The sequence below is a fragment of the Sphaerodactylus townsendi genome, linkage group LG10 (genome assembly GCF_021028975.2).
Source record: "Sphaerodactylus townsendi isolate TG3544 linkage group LG10, MPM_Stown_v2.3, whole genome shotgun sequence".
Classification (NCBI taxonomy): Eukaryota; Metazoa; Chordata; class Lepidosauria; order Squamata; family Sphaerodactylidae; genus Sphaerodactylus; species Sphaerodactylus townsendi.
This window is the reverse complement of record NC_059434.1, coordinates 62813420-62834697: the sequence shown is the minus strand read 5'-3', so window position 1 is coordinate 62834697 and position 21278 is coordinate 62813420. Positions and strand designations below refer to the sequence as shown.

Genomic DNA, 21278 nt, shown 5'->3' with positions numbered 1-21278 from the left:
CAAATTTGGTTCTTGTTGGTCAGTGTACCCACCTAAACAACTTCAGTCAACAGGTAAAGCATAGAAGGTTCAGTAAAGCTTTTATTCTGTATTGTGGAAATTCATTGTCTGAGACTAGACAGAATTACTTGGGCCACAGCAGGTGGCCATGACTCTTAGGCTGCCAGCCACTCCAGTGGCATTCTGAAAGCACGAGGGCTCCTATACATCACTGGTTGCAGATGTTTTTTCACCTGCAGTATGTATTGTCGTACAGTCTTGTTATAAGGGTTTTTTGGAGGCCTGATCTTATTCATTCATTGTATTTGAAAGTAAACATGTGCTAAGCACAGAACATCCCATCTTTCTCTTATGACAATTTATTTCTAGCATTCTTCATTAAGTGATCATGTGGAGAAACCCACAGCAGCTATAGTCAAGTGGCTACATGGCCCAAATCCAGTTGGACTGGCTGAAAGTCAATCAAAGGTATAAAGAGCTGATTTCATAAATCAGGTGTCTTGCATATAGCTGTAACTAGTTCCTTGTGTCCAAGGGGTCTTGTGGTGTATGTTTCTCAAATGGCATTGCCCTATCCACTGTGGGAAGCCACTTTTAAAACTAACTGCCCTATCCAAAGCCCGCAGTGATGATATGTGACCCTGCCACAGTACCTCCCCACTGCCTCCAAGAGGGCAAAAAACGGGGGGAGCAAAAAAATGCAAAGAACCCCCCATGCTGCTGGAAAGTCCTCCATAGGGATTACAGGACTTGTGCCACCCAGGGTGGCAGAGCGGAGAATCAAACTCGGTTCTACAAATTAGAGTGCACCTGCTCTTAACCACTACACCACACTGATACCTCCTGGGCACTTCTGAAAATCTTCCTGTTCCAGTAGCACAGAAGAAAACTAGGATTATTTGCTTTGGGAAAGAAGCAAAAGGGTGCCAGGAAAGCCATCGGTGGCTTCTACCATGCAAGTGGGGCCATATTGGGGGAGATTACTGGTTCACCAATGCTCAGATTTTCAAATGAGCACCCAGGGCCGGTGTTCTCTCAGCCCCACCCACCTCACAGGGTGTTTGTTGTGGGCATGGGGAAGAGAAGGGAGATTGTAAACCTCTTTGAGTCTCCTTACAGTATAAATCCAAACTCTTCTTCTTTTTCTTCTTTGTGTCTTCAAAAGCACAATTAAGGCCCCTTCCGCACACGCAAAATAATGCATTTTCAAACCACTTTCACAACTGTTTGCAAGTGGATTTTGCTATTCCACACAGCTTCAAATAGCACTGAAAGCAGTTTCAAAGTGCATTATTCTGCATGTGCGGAATGAGCCCAAGAAATAACTGCCTCTATTGTAGAAGGATGTCGTGAAAGTGGCATAGAATAGCTTGATCTCGTCAGATCCCAGAAGTTAAACAGAATTGGTGCTTGGAAGGGAGACCACCAAGTAAAACTCTGCAGAGGAAGTCAATGACAAACCACCTGTTCTTTTCACTTGTGTGGAAAGGCCCTTGGTTGCCATAAGCTGGCTGCACCTTGACGGCACTCTACACACACATGTTGTGGAAGAATGCAACATCCCAACATTTTGTGGTTGTCCCCAGCTTGCCTATGGCAGCCGTTTTGTGATTGGTCCCATCTGCCATCCCAGCCATATTAGGCTGGCGCTAACTTTTTAAAATTCCAAAATTGCTCTATTTTTGCTCTTGTCTAAAATATTCTCAGATATGTAAGTGGTAGAAGGGACTTCAGTCGTGCAAATACAACACTGATGTCTGTGAAATTATTCACAAGTAGGGAACGTGCATTCTGTTGCTACAGGTCCTATTCTATTAAAACAGTTCATCAGCAGTAACGACCGCTATATTTAAGGTTAATCAGAATTTCTGGAACCAAAGTGTGGTTTGGATTCCGTGTTACGGGAACCCAGTTTAACTGTAACCAGAATTTGTTCCAGGGAGGCAGGGCTTGGGTAGAAGCAATACACATTCTTGAAGCCATCTCCAAATGTGTTCACAGCAATTAAAAAGGAGATTGTGCATTATGTTCATTAGCTTAGTGGCTTCTTGTTTCCTTGTTTGTTCAGTTACAGAGGACAGACTCTGATTTTTTTTGGTTGTGGTAGGTTTTCCGGGCTGTGTGGCCCACCAGACCACGGCCACGCAGCCTGGAAAACCCACCACAACCAGTTGAATCCAGCTGTGAAAACCTTCAACAGTACATTGTTTTGTTTTCATTACTTTTCTCTCATTAATCCATTTCTTTGTTCCTTTACAATGTTTGTTTAATTAAATGTCATATAGCCAGTATCATTTCAAGGGTACCAGTTGAAAGGATCAGCAGCTAGTGAAGTCATGATGAGAGAACCCTGTTCACATCTTAGGGGGGATCCATGTGCCGATATGGCGGAGTCTGAAAGCATGGCAAGGGACAATTGCTTTTTCTCAGATCAGGAACTGAGCAGTCCTGTGCTCCCTGGTGTCTTTAAGGTAAACTGAGGTTAATTTTAGATAGGATTTTAAGACCAATGAATGTATAATGAAAATGAATTTTGTCAAGCCACAAAATACACGGAATGCAAATTAATTGGAGATACCATAAGCCAGACTGAAACATTTCATCTTCCTTGATAGATCTGGTCAAGACTTAAGGAAAGTTTTCCCATATTTATTTTGACCAGTGTCCTAAAATTTCAAGTGTGACCACAATTCCCTTTCAGCCCTATATCATCGAACTCTATCCCGTAATGCACCACTTCTCCCTTCCTTCACATCCTTTTTCAAACCTCATTTTCCATGTAGCTTTTGGCTTAAGTTTTTGTCCTTGCTCCCAACTGAAACTGAACTACTGTGTTTGTCTTTGTTACATTGTCTCTCCCTTACTTTCTCTGTTATGTTCCCTATTTCTAGTTTTAAACCACAGTTTTCTCAGGGTTTTGCTTAGGGAATTTTCTAAGATATACACTGGTAGCACCTTATAAAGTACACACTGATAGTACCTTAAAAATAATGATATAAATCTATATTGTTATATTTACAGTACAGTCCTAAGTAGGATTATACCCTTCTAGGTCCATTTAAGTTTGTTTAGGATTGCACTGTTAGTTTAGCAAATGTTCAAGTAAAAGAAGCCAACAGTGGCTCATGCATACACAATCATGTTATTAGAACATGTACAATTGACTACATGATGAAAAAATTGCAAGGACATCTAAAAATGTTCAGGTGGTTTATCTTTTAAAGCATTATATTTCTATTTATTGCTCTGGCCTGGATTACTCAGGTTAGCCCTATCTTGGAAGCTAATGCGGGTCAGCACTGGTTAGTATTTGGATGGGAAACCACCAAGGAATACCAGAGTTTCTGGCCCCGTAGTCGTTATGGCCTGTCCTAGCTATAGTGATCCATGCAACAGTCACCTCTAGGTTAGACTATTATAAATTGCTATACACTGGACTGCCCTTGAGATTGACCCAGAAACTCCAATTGGTTCAAAATGTAGCTGTGCAGGAACCTTGTGGCATGAACATATTCACTCAGTCCTCTGCCAGCCACATTGGCTTCCAGTGGAACACTAAGCAAGGTTTTGGCATTAACTGTCAAAGTCTTGAGCAGTCTGGGGACCCCATACCAGCAGAACTGCCTCTTCTAATATGGGAGCACTTCATTTTATGGACAACAACTTATTGGCGGATCCTGACCTGAAAGATATCCAGCTGTGCAGTGCAGTGTCAAGTGAGACACGGGACCTAGCAGCAGTTCCATGGGTCTGCAAGATGGAGCTATTCCGCCAGGCCTGTGATTGAGGACAGCAACAGCATTCCAGTACCGGTGACCTCCCTTATCTCCCTATCCCTTTTCCTCCTCTTCTTTCCCTTTCCTTTGCTTTCATCTTTCCTTTTCCCCTTGCCCTTTTTTAGTTTTTGTATTCCTTTCATTCATTCCCCTCTTAGTTGGAATTGATGTTTTGGCACCTCTGGGCAACATTTTATAGGTTGTTGATTAGTTTTAATTATAAATCTTGTAAGTCACCCTGAGCCCAGTCATAGGGAAGGGCAGCCCATAAATCAAAATTAAATAAGTTCCTCTCATGGCTCTTTTAATGCAACTTTCTGTTTTTAAGGAAACTGAGAAAAGTTTTGCTTTTTCCCAATAGGTAGAGTAGATCATTTATTCCCTCTAACAGAAAAGCACTAAGTTTCCCTCTTACTATCTTTACTTTGATTTCTGTACAAAATGATCCAGGGAGCAGTTATACAGAAATATACACATTTTTGTCAGTTTTTTAAACTTTACAAATTGTTTGTATGCAGATGATATCAACACAAGATTCCTCTCCCTCTGAATGTCATTTTTTCTCGAGTCCAAGCAGTACAGACACAGCTGTAGACATGGAAAAACAGGAATCCCTGCTATCCGGAATTTTTCCAAAGCCCATGAACAATACAGAAAACTTTTTCAGTAAGATTTCATTTGTAAATACTATCTTGGGTCTGAAAAGGTAGCATGGGCAAACCCTTCTACAGTGTGAAACATTCCCAAGTCAGGTTGCACGTATTGGATGCAAAACTCAAACTTCTTAGGGTCCTTCAGTTAACATGTATCCTCTGATCCTACTAAATTGGTTCATCTTATTCTGTATTCACTGTTTTTGGAACTATATGACTTCTTGGGGAAAATCAAAAATTTGAAGTCTAAACCACTCATTAAACTGAAGATCAGTGATCAGGTGTCTGAACATGATTTTGACCCTGAAAAGTAGCTGTGGGGAAGAGGTAGTCAGATTGAGGTCTGGAAGCTGGTCAGTGACATAGGTATAGATTTTTTAGGGGGGTTCGAGGGGTGGGGCCAAACCCCCACCTGCTCCTGAGGGCATGGCCACGCCTCCCTAAGCCCCACCCCCAGCCTCAGTCCTTATAAAAACAGCTCTCTGAGGCCAAACACAGCAGACTCCCTGCCCCCCCACCACACCCCACCAGCTGGGCTCCCAGCCGACAGCCAGCAGTCCCTTCTGCCCTCCCCTCCGGGCAGAGGCATAGCCCGGTGCAAAATCTGAGTTTTGCGCCCTCCCCCCACCATGGCTGGCGGCTGTGATGCTGGAATCCACCCCCAAACAGCATCACTTTCAATAGTGTTTAAACTAGGGATCCCAGATTTTCCTTTTAAATCTACCTTAAAGGGAGAATCTGGGGTCCTCAGTTAAAACAACATTGAAAGTGATGCTGTTTTGGGGTGGATTGTCCCCCACCCTGAAACAGCATCTCTTTCAATGTTTAAACTGGGGACCTCAGATTCTCCCTTTAAATCCATGCCGAAGGGGGTGAATTTAAAAGGGTTACCAAAAACAAACAAAAAAACACTTTAAAAATACAAAAAAACCCCCCAACAAACGGGATGCGGAGCTTCGGACATATAACGGTGGAGTTTGAACCCGAGAACCTCCCCCTTACCTACGTCCTTGAAGCTGGGCAAGGGGGTACAGTGCACTTTTTTCTATGTGCCATTTTCCTAATGCACCTTCCTGTCCAGAGTGTAGTTAGCCCCATAGGGAAAGAAGAAAAGCAAAGACATGAACTTCTGTAGAAGGTATTTTGCACAACCAGTATTGCAAGAACATACAATAATCTATTTGCATGCCCATGCAGATGAAAGTACTTTTTTCAGCTGATTTCTTTTGGTAACGTATTAACCTTCGAGTAAAATATTTTCTAGAAGGAAATTGAAGTACACCCAAAGGCTTTACCACCTAAAAGTGAAGGTCTGAGTGCCATATATTAATTGTATTAGTCTCATTCATAGATACTTTACTTTATTGATGTTATTTATAGAGTCTCTATTTTATAGGAATGGAGAAATTCAATTGCTCAGAGGACAGTAGTATGCATAGAGGCTTACCTAATCCTAAAACACAAACTCCAGTTGTAACTTTACCGGTTGACGATGGACTTCCTGACTCAGAAGTTTATTCCAGTCTAATGGCTTGTGAACAAATGCCACCTTTTGGTTTCCAAGTAGTCAACATGTACAAGTCAGAAACGTTAGGGCCTGAGGACAGGATGTGTGAATCGTTTGTGGATGAAAATTTTTTAGGAGAAAGACAAGAGGTGCTTACCCAGTCTGCATTCCCTAATGTACCTGAACAAAAGAGACAAAGCAAGTGGCAGAAATACCAAAACACGACTCATTGTGACTTGAGAACTCAAAACCATAGTGAAGTGGTCATGACTGATGACTTCCAAGCTGAGAATGTCTTGGGAGTGCCGCTCGATGATACAGGAGAGTGTCAGAGCGATGCCGTCAATAAAAGCCCTTCAGACTTGGCGCATCTGCAGGCGATAAAAAGCGTGCTTTGTAAACAACAAAGAAACTTTAGCAGCCAAGCTTCTATTTCAGAAAAAGAGCAACTTTCCATGCACTTAGATGTAATTTTTTCCGCTGAGGAAACACCAAAGGTTTTAGGTCAGCTGAACCACCACAGCATAACCAGACACACCAAGGTAAATAACTGTTCCACAAAGTATTCAGAAACAGATTTTGCCAAAGCAGTTCTGAATGTTCCGTAGCCCTCATCTAATTGTTCGTTAGTGATGTGTTATTGTTCTTACAATGTTGATGTATTCTTGACAATTTTCTTGACATATCTGTGGCAAGATATTTGAAATTTTTCTAACTCAAATTTTATGGTTTCATGCAAGATTTCATAAATGATGGAAGCCACAATGTTATATTTTATTTTCTGTAGGAATGTTATTCTGTCAGGGAACTGTAGCTTCCCAGTTTTGGCTTGGATCCAAACAACCATCGGCAGGATGTGGGGCCCATGCAGACAAAAGGCCACGTAGGTTAGGAGAGTGTATTGACAAGGCAGAACATAGTAAAATTGCCCCCTTTTCAGGCATAAATTTACTGTTGAAACAGGAAGAGGTGATTTCATATTTTTTCTGCATTTCCCCATATGTGGGGGGGTTTTTTTGCCCTTGCAGATGCCACAATTCTAAGAATAGCCTTTTAAGTGTTGAAAATGATTGCTGAATAAAATGGGGGAAATCTGCATCCACACCATCTTCTGTTAATGATTGGATTGAAGTCAATATTTTTCATCTGCATACTGAAGCACTATGTACGGTTGACAGAGCCCAACTAGAGGAAGGTATTCTCCACCACCACTCAGCTGGCTGGTGGAGTAAAAAATGGTACCAAAACAATGGGGATGTCAGCAGCATTCTGGTATGCTGATGTCATTTCCAGTGTGTAAAGGAAATGGTATTAGCACGTTGCAGGCCACATCAGGACATTCCCTGCGAGACACCCTCCCCCCAATCCAGTAAGTGCCTCCCACTGGAGGACCTGGCGACTCTAATTTGTGACCAATTCTTGAAGTATCCATCACCAGATATAAACTGGCCAAACAATATTCTTAGTAATCTCGATGGATAAATTGCATGATTAAGAGTGTAGTGGTTAAGAGCAGGAGAACTGGGTTTGATTCCCTGCTCTGCCAGTTGCACTGTGGAGGCTTATCTGGTGAACCACATTAGCTTGTGCACTCCAACACATGCCAGCTGGGTGACCTTGGGCTAGTCATAGTTCTTCGGTATTCTCTCAGTCCCACCCACCTCCCAGGGTGTTGGGGGCGGGAAGGAGATTGTAAGCCCCTTTGAGTCTCCTTACATGAGAGAAATAGCTCATCTTTAAAATTAATAAATTTTGGGTGAGAGTCTAAGATTTTCAAATCAGCTAACAGTGCAAAACTTATCAGAGTTATATTTGTCTATGCTCATTTATTTGGAGGGACTGACAAGGGTGTAACTCTACTTGGGACTGCGCTGTAAATGTTCCAGTGTTCAACTCTGAGGAACTGATAATGAACTTAATGTGGTGTAAACTATCATGGTGAGTGGTTACAATGTCACTCTAGGATGTGGAAGATCCAGTTTCAAATGCTCACTCTGTCATGGAAACTCATGAGGTAACCTTGGGCCAGCCATCACTTTCAGTCAAATCTACTTCACAGTATATTGTCGAAGGCTTTCACGTCCAGATTCACTTGGTTGTGGTGGGTTTTCCAGACCACAGCCACACAGCCCGGAAATCCCTCCACAACCAAGCTACTTCACAGTGTTGCTTTCAGGATAAAAATGGCGGAGAGGGGAACTATATCAGCCATTCTAGATCCCCACTGTGAAGGAAAGCAGGATATAAATTAAGTGAATAAATAAATTTACTCTCCAATGAATAAATTAAATCATCAGGAAAACAGAAGCCATAGGTAATGCTGTGGATGTTGACATATCTGCACCTCAGGAATATGGTCTTTTTATGCGCTTGTAATGACTAAATCGGGCTTGGAAAATATTAATTATGTTTTTACCCAGCTTTGCTATGAAACTGTGGCTCCCAAGTAACAGGAATAAAAATCTTGATGCAAATCACAAAACACCATACAAAATATTCCTAGTTGAAGAAGGGTTGGTATTCTCACCTGAACCAGATAGAGGCAGAGTGAAGGGAAGGCCAGGCAAACGTTTTTCTGTCCTGTCCCTTCAATGGCTGAGGAGAACTTGAATGCCCTCACCAAGTTCTCTAGTGCCATAGCAGGACCAATGCTGCTGTTTAAGTCAGTGATCCATTGAAACACATCTGAATTATGCCTGCCTGCAGAGAAGAAAACAAGATGATGTACCTTTTGCCTTTTTTAATTCTTCAGAATGTCTCCAAGCTGTTGTTTCCCAGTGCCGTAGTAGTAATAAACTGCACTGATCTTCGTAAGAGGCAAATGTGTATCCCGACTGAGTTTCAATCTTCTGCACTCTATAAGCAGGTTTTCACTGCTGCTTTGACAGGTGAGGCTAACATGAACCGTTGTTATGGATTCTCTGTTGGTGGTTTTTGCGCTTAATGTTTTTTTTTAATGATACTTCTCTGTAATTTCTTCTTTGTTCCTCGTATGTGTGTGAAGAACATTTGAACATATTGCTGTTTGAGTTGTCACAAAGGCTACATAAAGCTCTTGGGAAAGTGGATATATCTTTCTATACTTCAGTAAAAGGAGGGCAAGAGCAAACACAAGATAGTTCTGCACCGTTCTGCCACCACAAGATTGCAGCCAAACTTGTTATGGTTAAAAAACAAGGCCGAAATAAGGTACTCCCTTCTTCACATTTCATTAAACTTCTTGGGCTTTTGTGCATCAGATGAATGGATATTTTTATGATTTGAGTATACGTTGTGTTTGATAGAAAACTGATCTAGATTATTTGCTACATATTTGTGTTTTATGGGTAGCTTACCTGCCACATATCCTAATTATCAAATTTAATTACTCTGTTGGGGTTTTTATTGTAGCACAATAGCAGGGTCCTTAATACCCCAATACTGGTCATATTTATTTTAAGTGGGGTTATATCAGGCAAACAATGTAAAATTGGTGGTATATGCTATAGCAGTCTATACTGGACTAATATGACTAAATGAAAATAGGTGAAGTTCATAGTGTGGTTAACTGTGATGGGGAAGAGCTCTCCCTTTTCGAAGGACACTAAGAAATGAACAAAATTACAAGGGAAGATTCATAAAGTCTCACAGGAACAGGATCTCATTTTCCCCACTTCCTCTGTCTTTTTGTCTCCTACTGGTGGTGACTGCATCTTCTTCCCTTTCCTTCCATCCCAACCTTTTTTCTCTCTCCCTGGCAGCCTCTGCCCCATCTTTCTCTCAACCACTTTTTCCTGTTGCCTTCCCTAGTCTTCAGTTTTCTCTTTTTACATTTTTTTGTTTATCCTTTTTTTAGGATAAACTTACTTGCTTATACTAACTCAGTCGTGAATTCCTCAGCAGTATTGGTTGCAGGTTGCCTTGCAACCCCCCCCCCCCCCCCCCACATTGAGATCTAAAAACCTGGTCTCATAAAATCTCAATAGCTTACCCGTACTTTTATTTAAAAAGCAGACTTTGCTTTTATGACTTTAGAGGTTTTTGTATTTTTTGTTTTATAATTTTCTGCAAGTTGGGGTCTTTTCCATATTCATAGGAAAATCCCCCTCCTGTCCATCTTTGGCCTCATTGTGTGGATTTATTAAACCACACTGGATTGCGCAGTTCAGAATTAGATATAATGAAAAAATAGGTTACCTCACTGATGAACCTTTTGGGCTGCAGTGGTTGGAACGGGTTCATTCTATCCAGGCTGTCTCGTTCTTATGCATTTCACGTGCTTACATATACAGAGAAAATTGTGCACCTTTTGTGAGAGATCACTTCTACATTCCTCAGAATACTGTTCGTGTGCTAAAGAGCCATTTCACACCATTAGGAGAGTTATAGACATTTTTTCAAAATGATGTTTTAGCTTGTTATATTGATAGGCAACCAATTCTATATGTTTTAGCTTTGTGTTTTAAAGTATAGTTGTGTGATATATACGTTCTGTTTTAGGGTCGCCTTTTCTATGCCTGCGATGCTCCGAAAGCTGAGCGTTGTGATTTTTTCAAATGGCTTGATGATGTCAATCCAGGACAGATCAAAAGTAGACCTAGTGTGGTGTTTCATGATACAAAGAGTATCGGAAACTATTTGAGGAGTCAGAACATTTTTCTTCATGAGGAATGCCAACTTTTGGTGAGGTGTGTTGGAATATCAAGTCAACTGTTAATAATATTGCATGTATTCATGGAAATGACGCGAATAGCTAAACAATCTTGTTGCTACCCTTTCTCCTCATGGCTGATCTTATCAAGCCAAATCAGGCTAGTTGACCTGGTTCAAGATGTAGTTCCAAGCACTTTGAAAAGAGTGGCCCCTAGAAGCAGTTCCTACAAATGAATAATAAATAATGAATAAATAATGACTGCCTTGTGGCCAACATTGCATTCTTGATTAGGGTACTCAAGTGGGAAGTGGCTGCACAGCTTCAAATACTCTTGGAGGAGACAGATTATCTCTAGATACATTTCAATCTAGCCTGTATCTGGGACAGCAATCTAGCCTGTATCTGGGACAGTCTTGGTCTGACTGATGATCTTTGCCAGAGAGTGATGGGGCAGTGCATCCTTTTTGATTCTTCTCAATCTCTCAGTTGCTTTGGATACCATCAGTCACAGCGTCCTTCTGGAGATGCTGGCTAGGAGTGGAAAACACTATGCTTTGGTAGTTCTGCTCTTATTTGACGAACCAATTCCAGAAAATAGTTCTGGGGGACTGCTGCTTGCCACATTGGCATTTATGCTGTGGAGTTCTTCAAAGAACCATCTTGCCCTCATGGTTTTTTTTTTAACATCTGCATGAAACTACTGTGACAAATCAGCTGGGGATCTGGAATGATGTGTCATCAATATGTGTGTAACATCCATCTAATTCTGTTTAACAGCTTGTGCATCTGTGGAAATGTTGAGCAAGTGCCTGGGGAAGTTAGTGGGATGGACAAGGGCCAAAAAATTTGAAGTTCAGTGCAGACAAGACTGAGGTGATACTGCTCAGTGGAGAATCTGCATGAAAACTGAGGAACTACCCTCACCTGTTTGGTCTTGCACTCTCTTTAAATCAGTGCCCCACCCTTCAAGTCACTAGACTAGCATGATCATTGCAAACAGTACCATGGAGAGATCTAGCAGTACGATCCTCTTTGGTGCAATCCATGTGCAATTCTGCTGATTGAAGTACAACTCTATATCCAGATATGGAACTAGTTAAATGGTTCTTTACCAGAAATTCTTGATGCTGACAAGCAAGCTGGTGATGGTTTTATAATGCCACTAAAATAGCATAAAGGTACTTGCAGAAGTGTACGGGGGGAAAATGGCACCCGGACACTGCCATTCTCTGGGCGCCCCCCCACTACACCTGGGGGCAGGGCTCAGGGGGGTGGGGCCCACCCCCGAGACCTTCCCCCAGGCCTCGCCTTCCCTCCTGGCTCCCGGCTCCCAGCCAACAGTTCTTCTGCCCTTCCCTCTGGGGAGAGCAGACACAACTGCAAGGCTCCGTCCTTGTCTCCTTTGCTTTTATAAGCACGAGCCCCACCCCCATGCTTATAAAAGCAAAGAAGATGAGGATGGAGCCTTGTAGCCAGAGGGGAGGGTAGAAGGGATTGCTGGCTGGGAGCCGGGAGGGAGGGCGAGGCTTGGGGGGTGGTGTCCTTGGGCTTCCTTGGCCCCACCCATGTCGATGATGGCATGGGCGAGGCTGAGAGCGCCCGAAGATGACGAGGCAGCAGGACTTCCTGCTGCCTTGCTGTCTTCCTGGTTACGTGGGTGGCCAATTTTTCGCCCTCCACGTGACCAGATTAGTGGTGCCTGGGGACAGCAGGTACCCCCGTCCCTAGGCAGATACGCCACTGAGTATGTGCAAAAGTAAGAACACATGTAGGCAAAGGTAGTCCCTTGTCAAGCACCGGGTCATTACTGTTCCATGAGATTATGTCAAATCACCACATTAAAAAAGTTATTTATTTATAAAAATCATAAGTGTTCATGTCTGCTATTCTTGGTCCCCCCCCCCCCCAGGAAATCCTTTGATATTCAAAGAAAGCGATTTAGTAAGATGAAGAAATTTAATGTTGCACATGCTGACTTTGACTGTGAAGCTAAGAGCAAATTATATCTGAAGCTGAGCAGAAAAGAACACTCTTCCATGTACAGCAAAGGTTGGTGACCTTGGTTCTTAATTGTGCAAGAGGAAGTAATTGTAAAATTGAAAACTTGCTATTTGAGCCTAGCTGTGACTGGGAAAGGGACGGGTATAAATCTAATAAAATAAAAGAGGGAAAGTGTGCATATTGTATGTATATGTCTGAATTGGACTTTTATAGTGGAAGGGCAGGATGTTAAAGATTTAAGCTTATATGATAAAGACTGCCTTACTTTGCTTTGCCTCAGTGTAGATGGGATTTTGGTTGCTGTAGTGCCTTTAGGATTTTGGGATTTGTAGCTTTAACCCATTTTTGATAGAACACATCTTCAGTGGCATCCTGCTTTCTGTATGATGCCTTCGAATATTTGAAATTGAATCCCCCTGCTGCAAAAGGAGGAAATTCGAACATTTCCTCTGAAATTCTTGTCTGACCTGGTTCTGTCTGAACGCTCCTCTGCTAGAAATTGCAGCAAAGAAACCCAAGTTTTATAGTTCTGGTCAAATGCTCTTTAATCCACCCTTTGAGAAGCCAAGCACTGTAAGGGACTGTCTCAATTTCCCACCTGAACTGGTGGAGGAAACACAGGCCATCTACAATTGGCAGTTTTCAACTTTCTGATTGGTCTAGTAAAACCTCAGGCATTTACATCATCACAAGCTTATATTAGATATCCTAGCTACGTCAGATGAATTTGGTTGATGTTATGTTAAAATCAGTTTCTGATGTCATGGATTTTTTTTGTCCTTCATGCCTGATTAAATTTTTTTTTAATTAACCCCCCCACCCCTTCCCAAACTATTGTATGCAACCTACTTTTTTTCTGCTGGTTCCTTTATCCTCTATGGTATAGCTTACATGGCAAAATATTATATTGCTCTTTTTTGTTAATACAACTTGTAAGAATTAAATATATTATCAGTCTTGGGGGAAAATGTCTGCAAATTAAATAGCAGTATTGAGAATACACGCTTAACATGAAACACGCTTAACATTAAGATTTACAATTGTACTGGGATTAAAAGGTGCATACAAAAATCTTTTAGAATAAGCAAAAGGAAGGGCCATTTGAACTGGGGGAAGGCTTCTGGGGCACAGTAGGGTCTACCTCAGTTCCTTCAAAATACCTTTTCTAGATTTCATTCTCTCATTGAAGAAGTTAGCTGCTGATTCGGCTAAAGTAACCTTTTACTGTCTCGGTAGATGATCTTTGGGTTATTTCTAAGACCCTAATGTTTGAACAGTTGGACACTTTCATTGCCTGCAGCGTTTTCTTTGGCCCTTCCTCTAGCAATGAAATAGAACTGGAACTTCTCGAAGGCTACAGCCCTTCAAATTGGCGTTCAAATAGTAAGTTTCTCCTGAGAATTTTTTCTGTTAAGTGCCACAGTAATCAGTGATAGTTAATATAGCCGATCGTTTTGGATGCGCCATCATGACAAACTGTATAACTAGATGGAAGTTACTATAATAGCCTACAGTCATCATTCCTATTTACTAATATAGATAGTATAATGTTTTTTTAAAATAGCTTGTTTTGGATTATTGCAACATTATTTATGTTTTAAAACACTGAATACTTTGTAACATCTATTACTCTGAAGCAGAAGCGTAGCGCCAAGGGTGTGTGTGTGCGACACACCGGGCAGGTACCCCTGCAGAGGCATTCCAGGGGCGTGGTGTGGTGGGGCGTTCCAGGGGCTTGGAGGGGTGTGGGGTGCGCGTGCGCACCAGGGGCACTTCCCCCTCGCTCCGTCCCTGCTCTGAAGGTATTACTTATTTCAGTTCTGCACTTTTTTTAGATTAGTGAGAAGAAATGAAAACTTTTTTATTGTGAGCTGTACTTTTATGTAGGGCCTTGGTGGGCAATTGATGTCAGCATGCTTTTAGCCATGAACAGATATTTTAAATCTCAGTATCATCAATGCATTGATATAGGAACAGGATTACTCTTGATGCCCCTTCCCTGCACGATGAGTTTTTCTGCAGAACCAGCATTGGGATATCCAGATGCACCCTGTGAGACTCTATAAAAAGATGGGTTCCAGATTGTGCATGGAGATGGGGGGGTGGGGCGCACAGCAGATGTGCAGGCATGTTAATGTAGGTTCTGTACAGAAGAATAGGAGGTCTGGCCTGCCACTGTGATTCCATTCTCCCGGTCACATTTTTATAACACTGAGATTTAGAACATCTGCAAATATGCAGAGATACATTTCACGTTTGTGGTTTTTGCTGATTAAACAGAGCCTTGTGGCATTTCAAGAGATAAAAGATTTATTGTGGCCATAAGATGAAATTCCATTAGACCTTTGGATGCCACAACAAAATTCAATGAGATGGCTCAGAAATCTTTTTTAAATTTTTTTTATTGTACCATTTGAACATTACAGTTTATATTAGTACTCTTCTTCATTCATTTTCAAACAATACATTTCCCCCCTTTTTTCCCCTCCCCCCTGTGTTTTCTTCATGATTTCATCAAACAGCAGTAAGTTCATTCTTTGTATTCTCTTCTCCCATATTTCCTCATTGACTCCAGCTTCTTTCATCCAGTCCACATATATTGTCCATATCTGGCTCAGAAATATTTTCCAGTTCGTCCTCCAACTGCAGGACTCTCAAATAACATTACAGTCCTCTAGCTGACAGCAGCAGCATTTCACAGAATACAGTGGAGAAGGGAGAGGCAGGAAAGAGATCTATTTTCAGAGTGAAAGATCCTTTGGTAGCCCTTGGATCTGTCTTTTCTTTATGTCCACATAATTTGTAGGATAGACTTTTCTGTAGCTGAGTTCATTTGTTAACTCCTGTTCCTTCTCTCCCCAGTGATTGTTCATGCCTTGCTGGTTTGTAACGTTAGCACAGAACTCACAACTTTGAGAAACATAGAAGAACACTTCAGTTCAGCTACTTTACCAATAATGCAGCATCTGCTTACAAAGTATGTTGTACTGGTTTCTACATCAATGCATTTTTATCTGTAAATTATAACAATTGGAATCAGTGGGGAAACAAAACAAATCTCAAATCTCAAGAATGTGTCATTGCAGAACCATACTAAAAAGTATTGGTACAGTTAATTAACTGGAACATAAAAATAATATGATATATTCAACCATGTATTAGCATGCTGAGTTTTGTTTTTTAAATGTTTGTGTGTGTGTTTTTCTATTCCTTGATTCCTTGACAGTTTTTGTAAATGTTGAAAAGATATTTCTTTTTTTAGAGTTCTGGAATAAACATTTAACATTCCACTGCTCTATATAATGGATTTTATGGGTGTATATCAGGGATGTAGGTAAGGGGGGGGGGGGGTCACGGGTTCAAACCCCACCCCACCCCCATTACATCTTCACATATTTCTTAAAGGGTCAGTCTTAAAGGGAAAAAGGACTTCAAACTGAGTTTCAGTTTTCTCTTTAAGCAATCTTTGGGGAATTTCCCCTTTAAGAAATATGTGAAGGCTTCACAAGAAACCAGCCTGCCCTGAACCCACCCCATAAAAACTTTATACCTACGTCACTGGTGCATATGCAATCAAAAGTGAAAATGAAATGATATTAATAGTGTAACTTGTATGCACTGTAATTTCTCACTCTTTCATCCAGTGTGCATACCTGAAACTAAGAATATATTGAAAAATTAAATGTGTTTAATGTTGTAAAATGTATTTAAGCTCATGTAACTGGTAGTAATTTGTTAGAATTGTTTTAAATTGGTTTTTATACTGTGTTTCTTGTGTTGTTAACTGGCCTGATCCTACATGGGGTGTGTGGGATAGAAGTTTAATAAATTTAATTAAATAACTAGAAAACAAAGGAAATGCATAGCTACAATTATGAGAATTATGCACTGTGCCATCTATATTTTTCAAATCGATTATGACATTTAATTCATGGTGATGCTTACATTTTTTCAAAAATCTAATTCCCTTCCTCCATTTCCTGGCCAGCTTTTTGAACTGGTTTGAAGGAAATAAGATGATAACGCTGATAAATATTTGGCTAACAAGCAAAACATGTAGAGTCATAAAATACGGATGTTAGCACAGAACACCTTCAGCATGTTTTGTAGGAAAGAAGCATATTGATAAATGGATAGATGGCAGAGTCAAGTGGTGAGGCAGGCAGCCTCAGTGCCACAACCACCCCACCCAGAGAGACTTCCCAGTGGCACAGGAACATTTGCAAACAAAACAGTTTCCCTGCCACCAAGAAATCTCTATGGAGCTGTGTAAGTCCAAATCTCCTGCTGCCAGCGTAACCCAGCAAATGGCTGGGAGGAAGCAGACTAATGTTTGGCCTCCCCTGGCCACCGCCCTGACTGCCCCTGCTGCAATGGTAAGTGTCATGGGGAGGGCAAACACACCGACACAAGGGTGCGACACTCCCAGAAGCCCTTTTGCCCCTCCCCTTTGGATAGGGCTCTTTATACTGTCTCCATTGGAATCCATTAATGTAAAATGAAAGTTAATTATTTAGCAAAATTTATCTCCTATCATGAGCTTACATAAGCTTAAATGCATTTTACAATGTATCTCCTATACTCACTCTTTTCTTTTGTGCTTTTTTAGTCCCTTCAAAAAGTTACCTTGTAGTAACAAGGTCAACAAACGAAAATTTAAGCCACCAGTCTTAAACCCCAGTTCAATGAATTGTGGCCTTCTAAGTCCTGAAACGACAATAAGTCTGGCAAATGAGATGATTCAGACATTTCAGCTGAATAAGGATCAGGCTATGGCACTGCTGCAGATAGGCAACATGATGGCATCACATCCAATGGATAAAGAAACTGGAAAACAGCAGTCCACCCCCATAACAATAATACATGGTACATTGTTTCTTTATGAATATGTTTCCTGTCTCATGTTATTGAAACAAGACCCTGTGTAGTGCAGAGCTTTTAAAAAAAAAAAAAAAAAAAAAAAAAACAACAAACAAAAAAAAAAAAAAAAAAAAAAAAAAAAAAAAAAAAAAAAAAAAAAAAAAAAAAAAAAAAAAAAAAAAGGGAAAAAAAAAAAAAAAAAAAAAAAAAAAAAAAAAAAGGAAAAAAAAAAAAAAAAAAAAAAAAAAAAAAAAAATGTTATAGCAAAAAGTATGTGAAAACATGTGTGTTGTATGAATGTGTGTGCTATACGCTATCAAGTCACGTCCGACTTCTAGAGTTCAGGCTTGATTTGATCTAGAATACCTTTATTTGTGTTTTTGGTGGTTCATGGTGTCCATAATACTCTCCTCTAACACCATGTTTCAGATGGCTCAACTTTCTTCCTGTCAGCTTTCTGCTTCATCCAACTTTCACACCCATACATGATAACGGGGAATACTATAGTGTGAATTCTCTTGACCTTGGTCACCTACAACACATTCGTACACTTATGGATCTTCTTTAATTGCTTGATGGCTGCCCTTTCTCACTCTCAGTCTCCCGATGACCTGGGCACAGTCCCTTTTGCTTGACAGTTGAGCCAAGGATTAGAAAAATCTTTAGCAATTTCAATTGTTTCATCGTGAACCTTAAAGTTGTATAATTCATCAGTAGTTACTTGTGTCTTTTTGATGTAATAAAGGGGTTCGTGTTAGCTTCAGAGTTTCCATTCAAATAGTTTTCAGCAAAGATTAGTCTCTAATTGGCATCCTTGCGTACCCTAATCATATTCATCAACTATTTCAGCAATATTCTTTCCAATATTCCCTTTCTAATATTCTAATATTCCCCTTTAAAAGGCAATGAATCAGGCTTTCTTCAGTTAACTTTTACATAAATGCTGACTTCTTGCATTAATTCTATAAAAAACTCAAAATCACATTATTTCACCTTCCCCTTTAAATAACATAAAAGTAATAGAGGTTCTTGTGGATTATAACCAGTCTTATACTTTGATGCGATTCACTGCCATAATATTATAGGACATCAGGCCCAAAACACGCACAAAGTCTGCTGATGAGTACTCAGCTACTTTGCCAGTGCAGAAAAAAATTATTTAAATCCACTTCAAATTAAATCTGAGTTCTGAAAGCCAGCTTGGTCCAGTGATTAAGAGCGGTAGACCTTAATCTCAAGAGCTGGGTTTGATTCCCCACTCCAACACATGAAGTCTGCTGAGTGACCCTGGGCTAGTCACAGTTCTCTCTGAATTCTCTCAGGTGTTGTGAGGAAGGAGGTGTGAGGAGAGGAAGGGAAGAAGTTTCTAAGCAGCTTTGAGACTCCTTTCGGTTGAGAAAAGTGGGCTATAAATCCAAATTCTTCCTCTTCTTTCTCCTTTTTCTTCTTACCTGATTCATATTCTGGTTTTCCCACACATTTGATCTTAATCAGACTTTGACTATTGGCTGCTATTAATAATTGCTTATATTATCATCAAAAAGCTTAATCCTTTGTTTTACTTCCAGTTCCTTTCTGAAAGACTCTTAAATAGAATTCACCTTTTTCATTAGCTCAGTTCAGACGATGCTTAAGGTTTCTCTGGTCATGTGTAACAGTTGAATAAAGTCCTGGAACTGTCTACACCATGTGGTCTTAAAGTAGGATTGTGATGTGCATATAATTGCTTATGCACCTTCATATAGGCTGGGAGAAAGTGGCGCTCTTGCTTTTCCCTACATTCCCACATGTAGTGGGGAGAGAGAGATTGTCAGAACTGGGCCAATGTTATTAGTGAGCTGTGTTTCCAAGTTGGTTGCAGCCACTTTAGATCACATGATGTGCTGTTTTGTATTGAAATCTCTAATTTCACTACATTGAAGCTTCAAAAAGTAGAGTACTGGTAATTCCAGAAAAATTAGCTATCTGAAAAGCCAATGTACAAAATCTTTACCTGTTTCTGTTAATTTATGGTCAGGTGTGTTTGGATCAGGGAAAAGTTATTTGTTGGCCATTGTTATCTTGTTCCTGGTACAAATCTTTGAAACTAGTGAAGCAACCGATGGCAAAAAGTTAGCACCATGGAAAATTCTCATCTCTTCTTCCACTAATGTTGCTGTGGATAGAGTACTGCTGTGGTAAGTAACTCTAAAAATGTTTGTCCATTTAAAAAATGATTCATTTTTTTCTGTTACAATAACATACTTACACTATTACATCTTTTAATTTTTTTTCCTCCTGCACCTATCAACTGGTCTTCTTTCCTAGTTGTGATTAATTTCCTAGTTGTGATTAATGTGGTTAATGACTGTAAGGGATATCCAGAAATTACTTTCTTAATGTCAAAAATGGACATTCAATGCATAGAAACAAATACTATGTATTTTTATTTAACATTGGTGTGTTCCTGTATTTTCTGAGTTTCTAACAAATCAGCGTTTTTTATTTGTGGTCTAAAGAACCTGATTAGGTCATAACCTTAACAGATAACTTGGCAGAAGTACCTCACACACACAAAAGTTTTCCTCGTTATTTGTTTTGGTTTATTTCTGGAAAAAAGTGGTGCATGTGTGGCTGGGGGAACTGAGCTCACAAAAACTTCAAATAATTCAAATTCTTTTTCTCTCACTTTCTCATCCAACGCTTCAGTTGCTTTAGAGGCAAAGAGGGTATTCAGGCTCCCTTTGTCTTTGAAGTAGGAATGGAGAGAGGGACACTCACCCACCTTTCTCACAGTTACTCTGGAGACAACCTCCTCCCCAATCTTGTCACCTTACTGTGGTTGACCCACCAGGCAAGGACTCTGGCCTACACATTGCATTCTGCTCCTGTGGATTCCAGGCAGTTTGAGAGTGGTGCATATGCCTAACCATAATCCACAGTGAAGTTTTGGAGGGGTCATTACCTTACCCCCCCCCCCCCCAGTTATTTTTCTGTAAGGGTATGGTGGTCTCAGTCATTGCGCTGAGCACCCTTGGAAGACTCTCATGGATTTTGAAAACTGATGGATAAAGGAAAGAAAGAGGGAGATGAAATAAAATGAAATTATTCACGTTCCTTTAAACAAATCTCAATTCATGTCTTATTACTTTTTTCCAGTCTATTGGATCTTGGATTTGAAGAATTTATTCGAGTTGGAAGCGTTAGAAAAATTGCTAAGCCGATACTTCCACATAGGTAATTTGCGCACAATCTTTAGTCAGTTCTTCCTGTATTTAATATTTGTCCTCTCATGTGTCATTAGAAAATTAGATTAATGTAGTATATAACGAAAGGTCACCATCAACTGTACGATCAGAGCTGACACAATAAGTTTACAGAAGCAAATTTTAACCATTTAACAGTTTCCTGTCTTCCCTGAAAAGCCGCAGCTGAGAGTCAGGGAAGCTACACTGTGCAGGAATGAATAAAGGAGATTCCAGCAGAATTATGCCTCCTGGCGTGCTTCCGTCAGACCTTCAGAAGCAACTTTTTGGAGAGGCGCTCCAGGCTGCTGGAAGAAGAGGAAGCCATTAAACACCATTTCAGTGAAAGCTTTCTCTTCATGGAAAAATTGGGATCTGGCCCTTAATTAACATAAAGAATGTAGTGTAAAAGGGATAAAAGTTTTCAAAAACTCTGCAGTTTTATTCTGGTTTTTCATTGGTGTTTGTACATTTAGCCACAGACAAGACACTTCCAGTGTGATTCTGATCATCTTTTGCCTGAAAATAAATGTCTTCATATGAAAATAAATTTCACTGAGTGGGACTTACAGATACGTGACCGGTTTACATGCTTAGCAACCACCACTGAATTCCATGCTGTCA

The 21278-nt window shown here is 40.5% G+C and overlaps 1 protein-coding gene across 6 annotated transcripts in view; it reads left to right on the top strand.

Moving 5' to 3' along the window:
* Positions 1-21278, top strand: part of ZGRF1 (zinc finger GRF-type containing 1) — a 41938-nt gene that overhangs the window by 7833 nt on the left and 12827 nt on the right. For 5 of the 6 annotated variants that reach the window (XM_048509250.1, XM_048509245.1, XM_048509247.1 and 2 more), the window contains 10 exons: positions 370-468; positions 8689-8824; positions 8941-9125; positions 10416-10603; positions 12479-12618; positions 13807-13953; positions 15433-15547; positions 17180-17436; positions 19448-19607; positions 20569-20646. In XM_048509250.1, coding sequence (XP_048365207.1) covers positions 370-468; positions 8689-8824; positions 8941-9125; positions 10416-10603; positions 12479-12618; positions 13807-13953; positions 15433-15547; positions 17180-17436; positions 19448-19607; positions 20569-20646 — 1505 coding nt within the window. The remainder of the gene's footprint in view (positions 1-369; positions 469-8688; positions 8825-8940; positions 9126-10415; positions 10604-12478; positions 12619-13806; positions 13954-15432; positions 15548-17179; positions 17437-19447; positions 19608-20568; positions 20647-21278) is intronic. The other variant, XM_048509248.1, reaches the window with a different exon arrangement.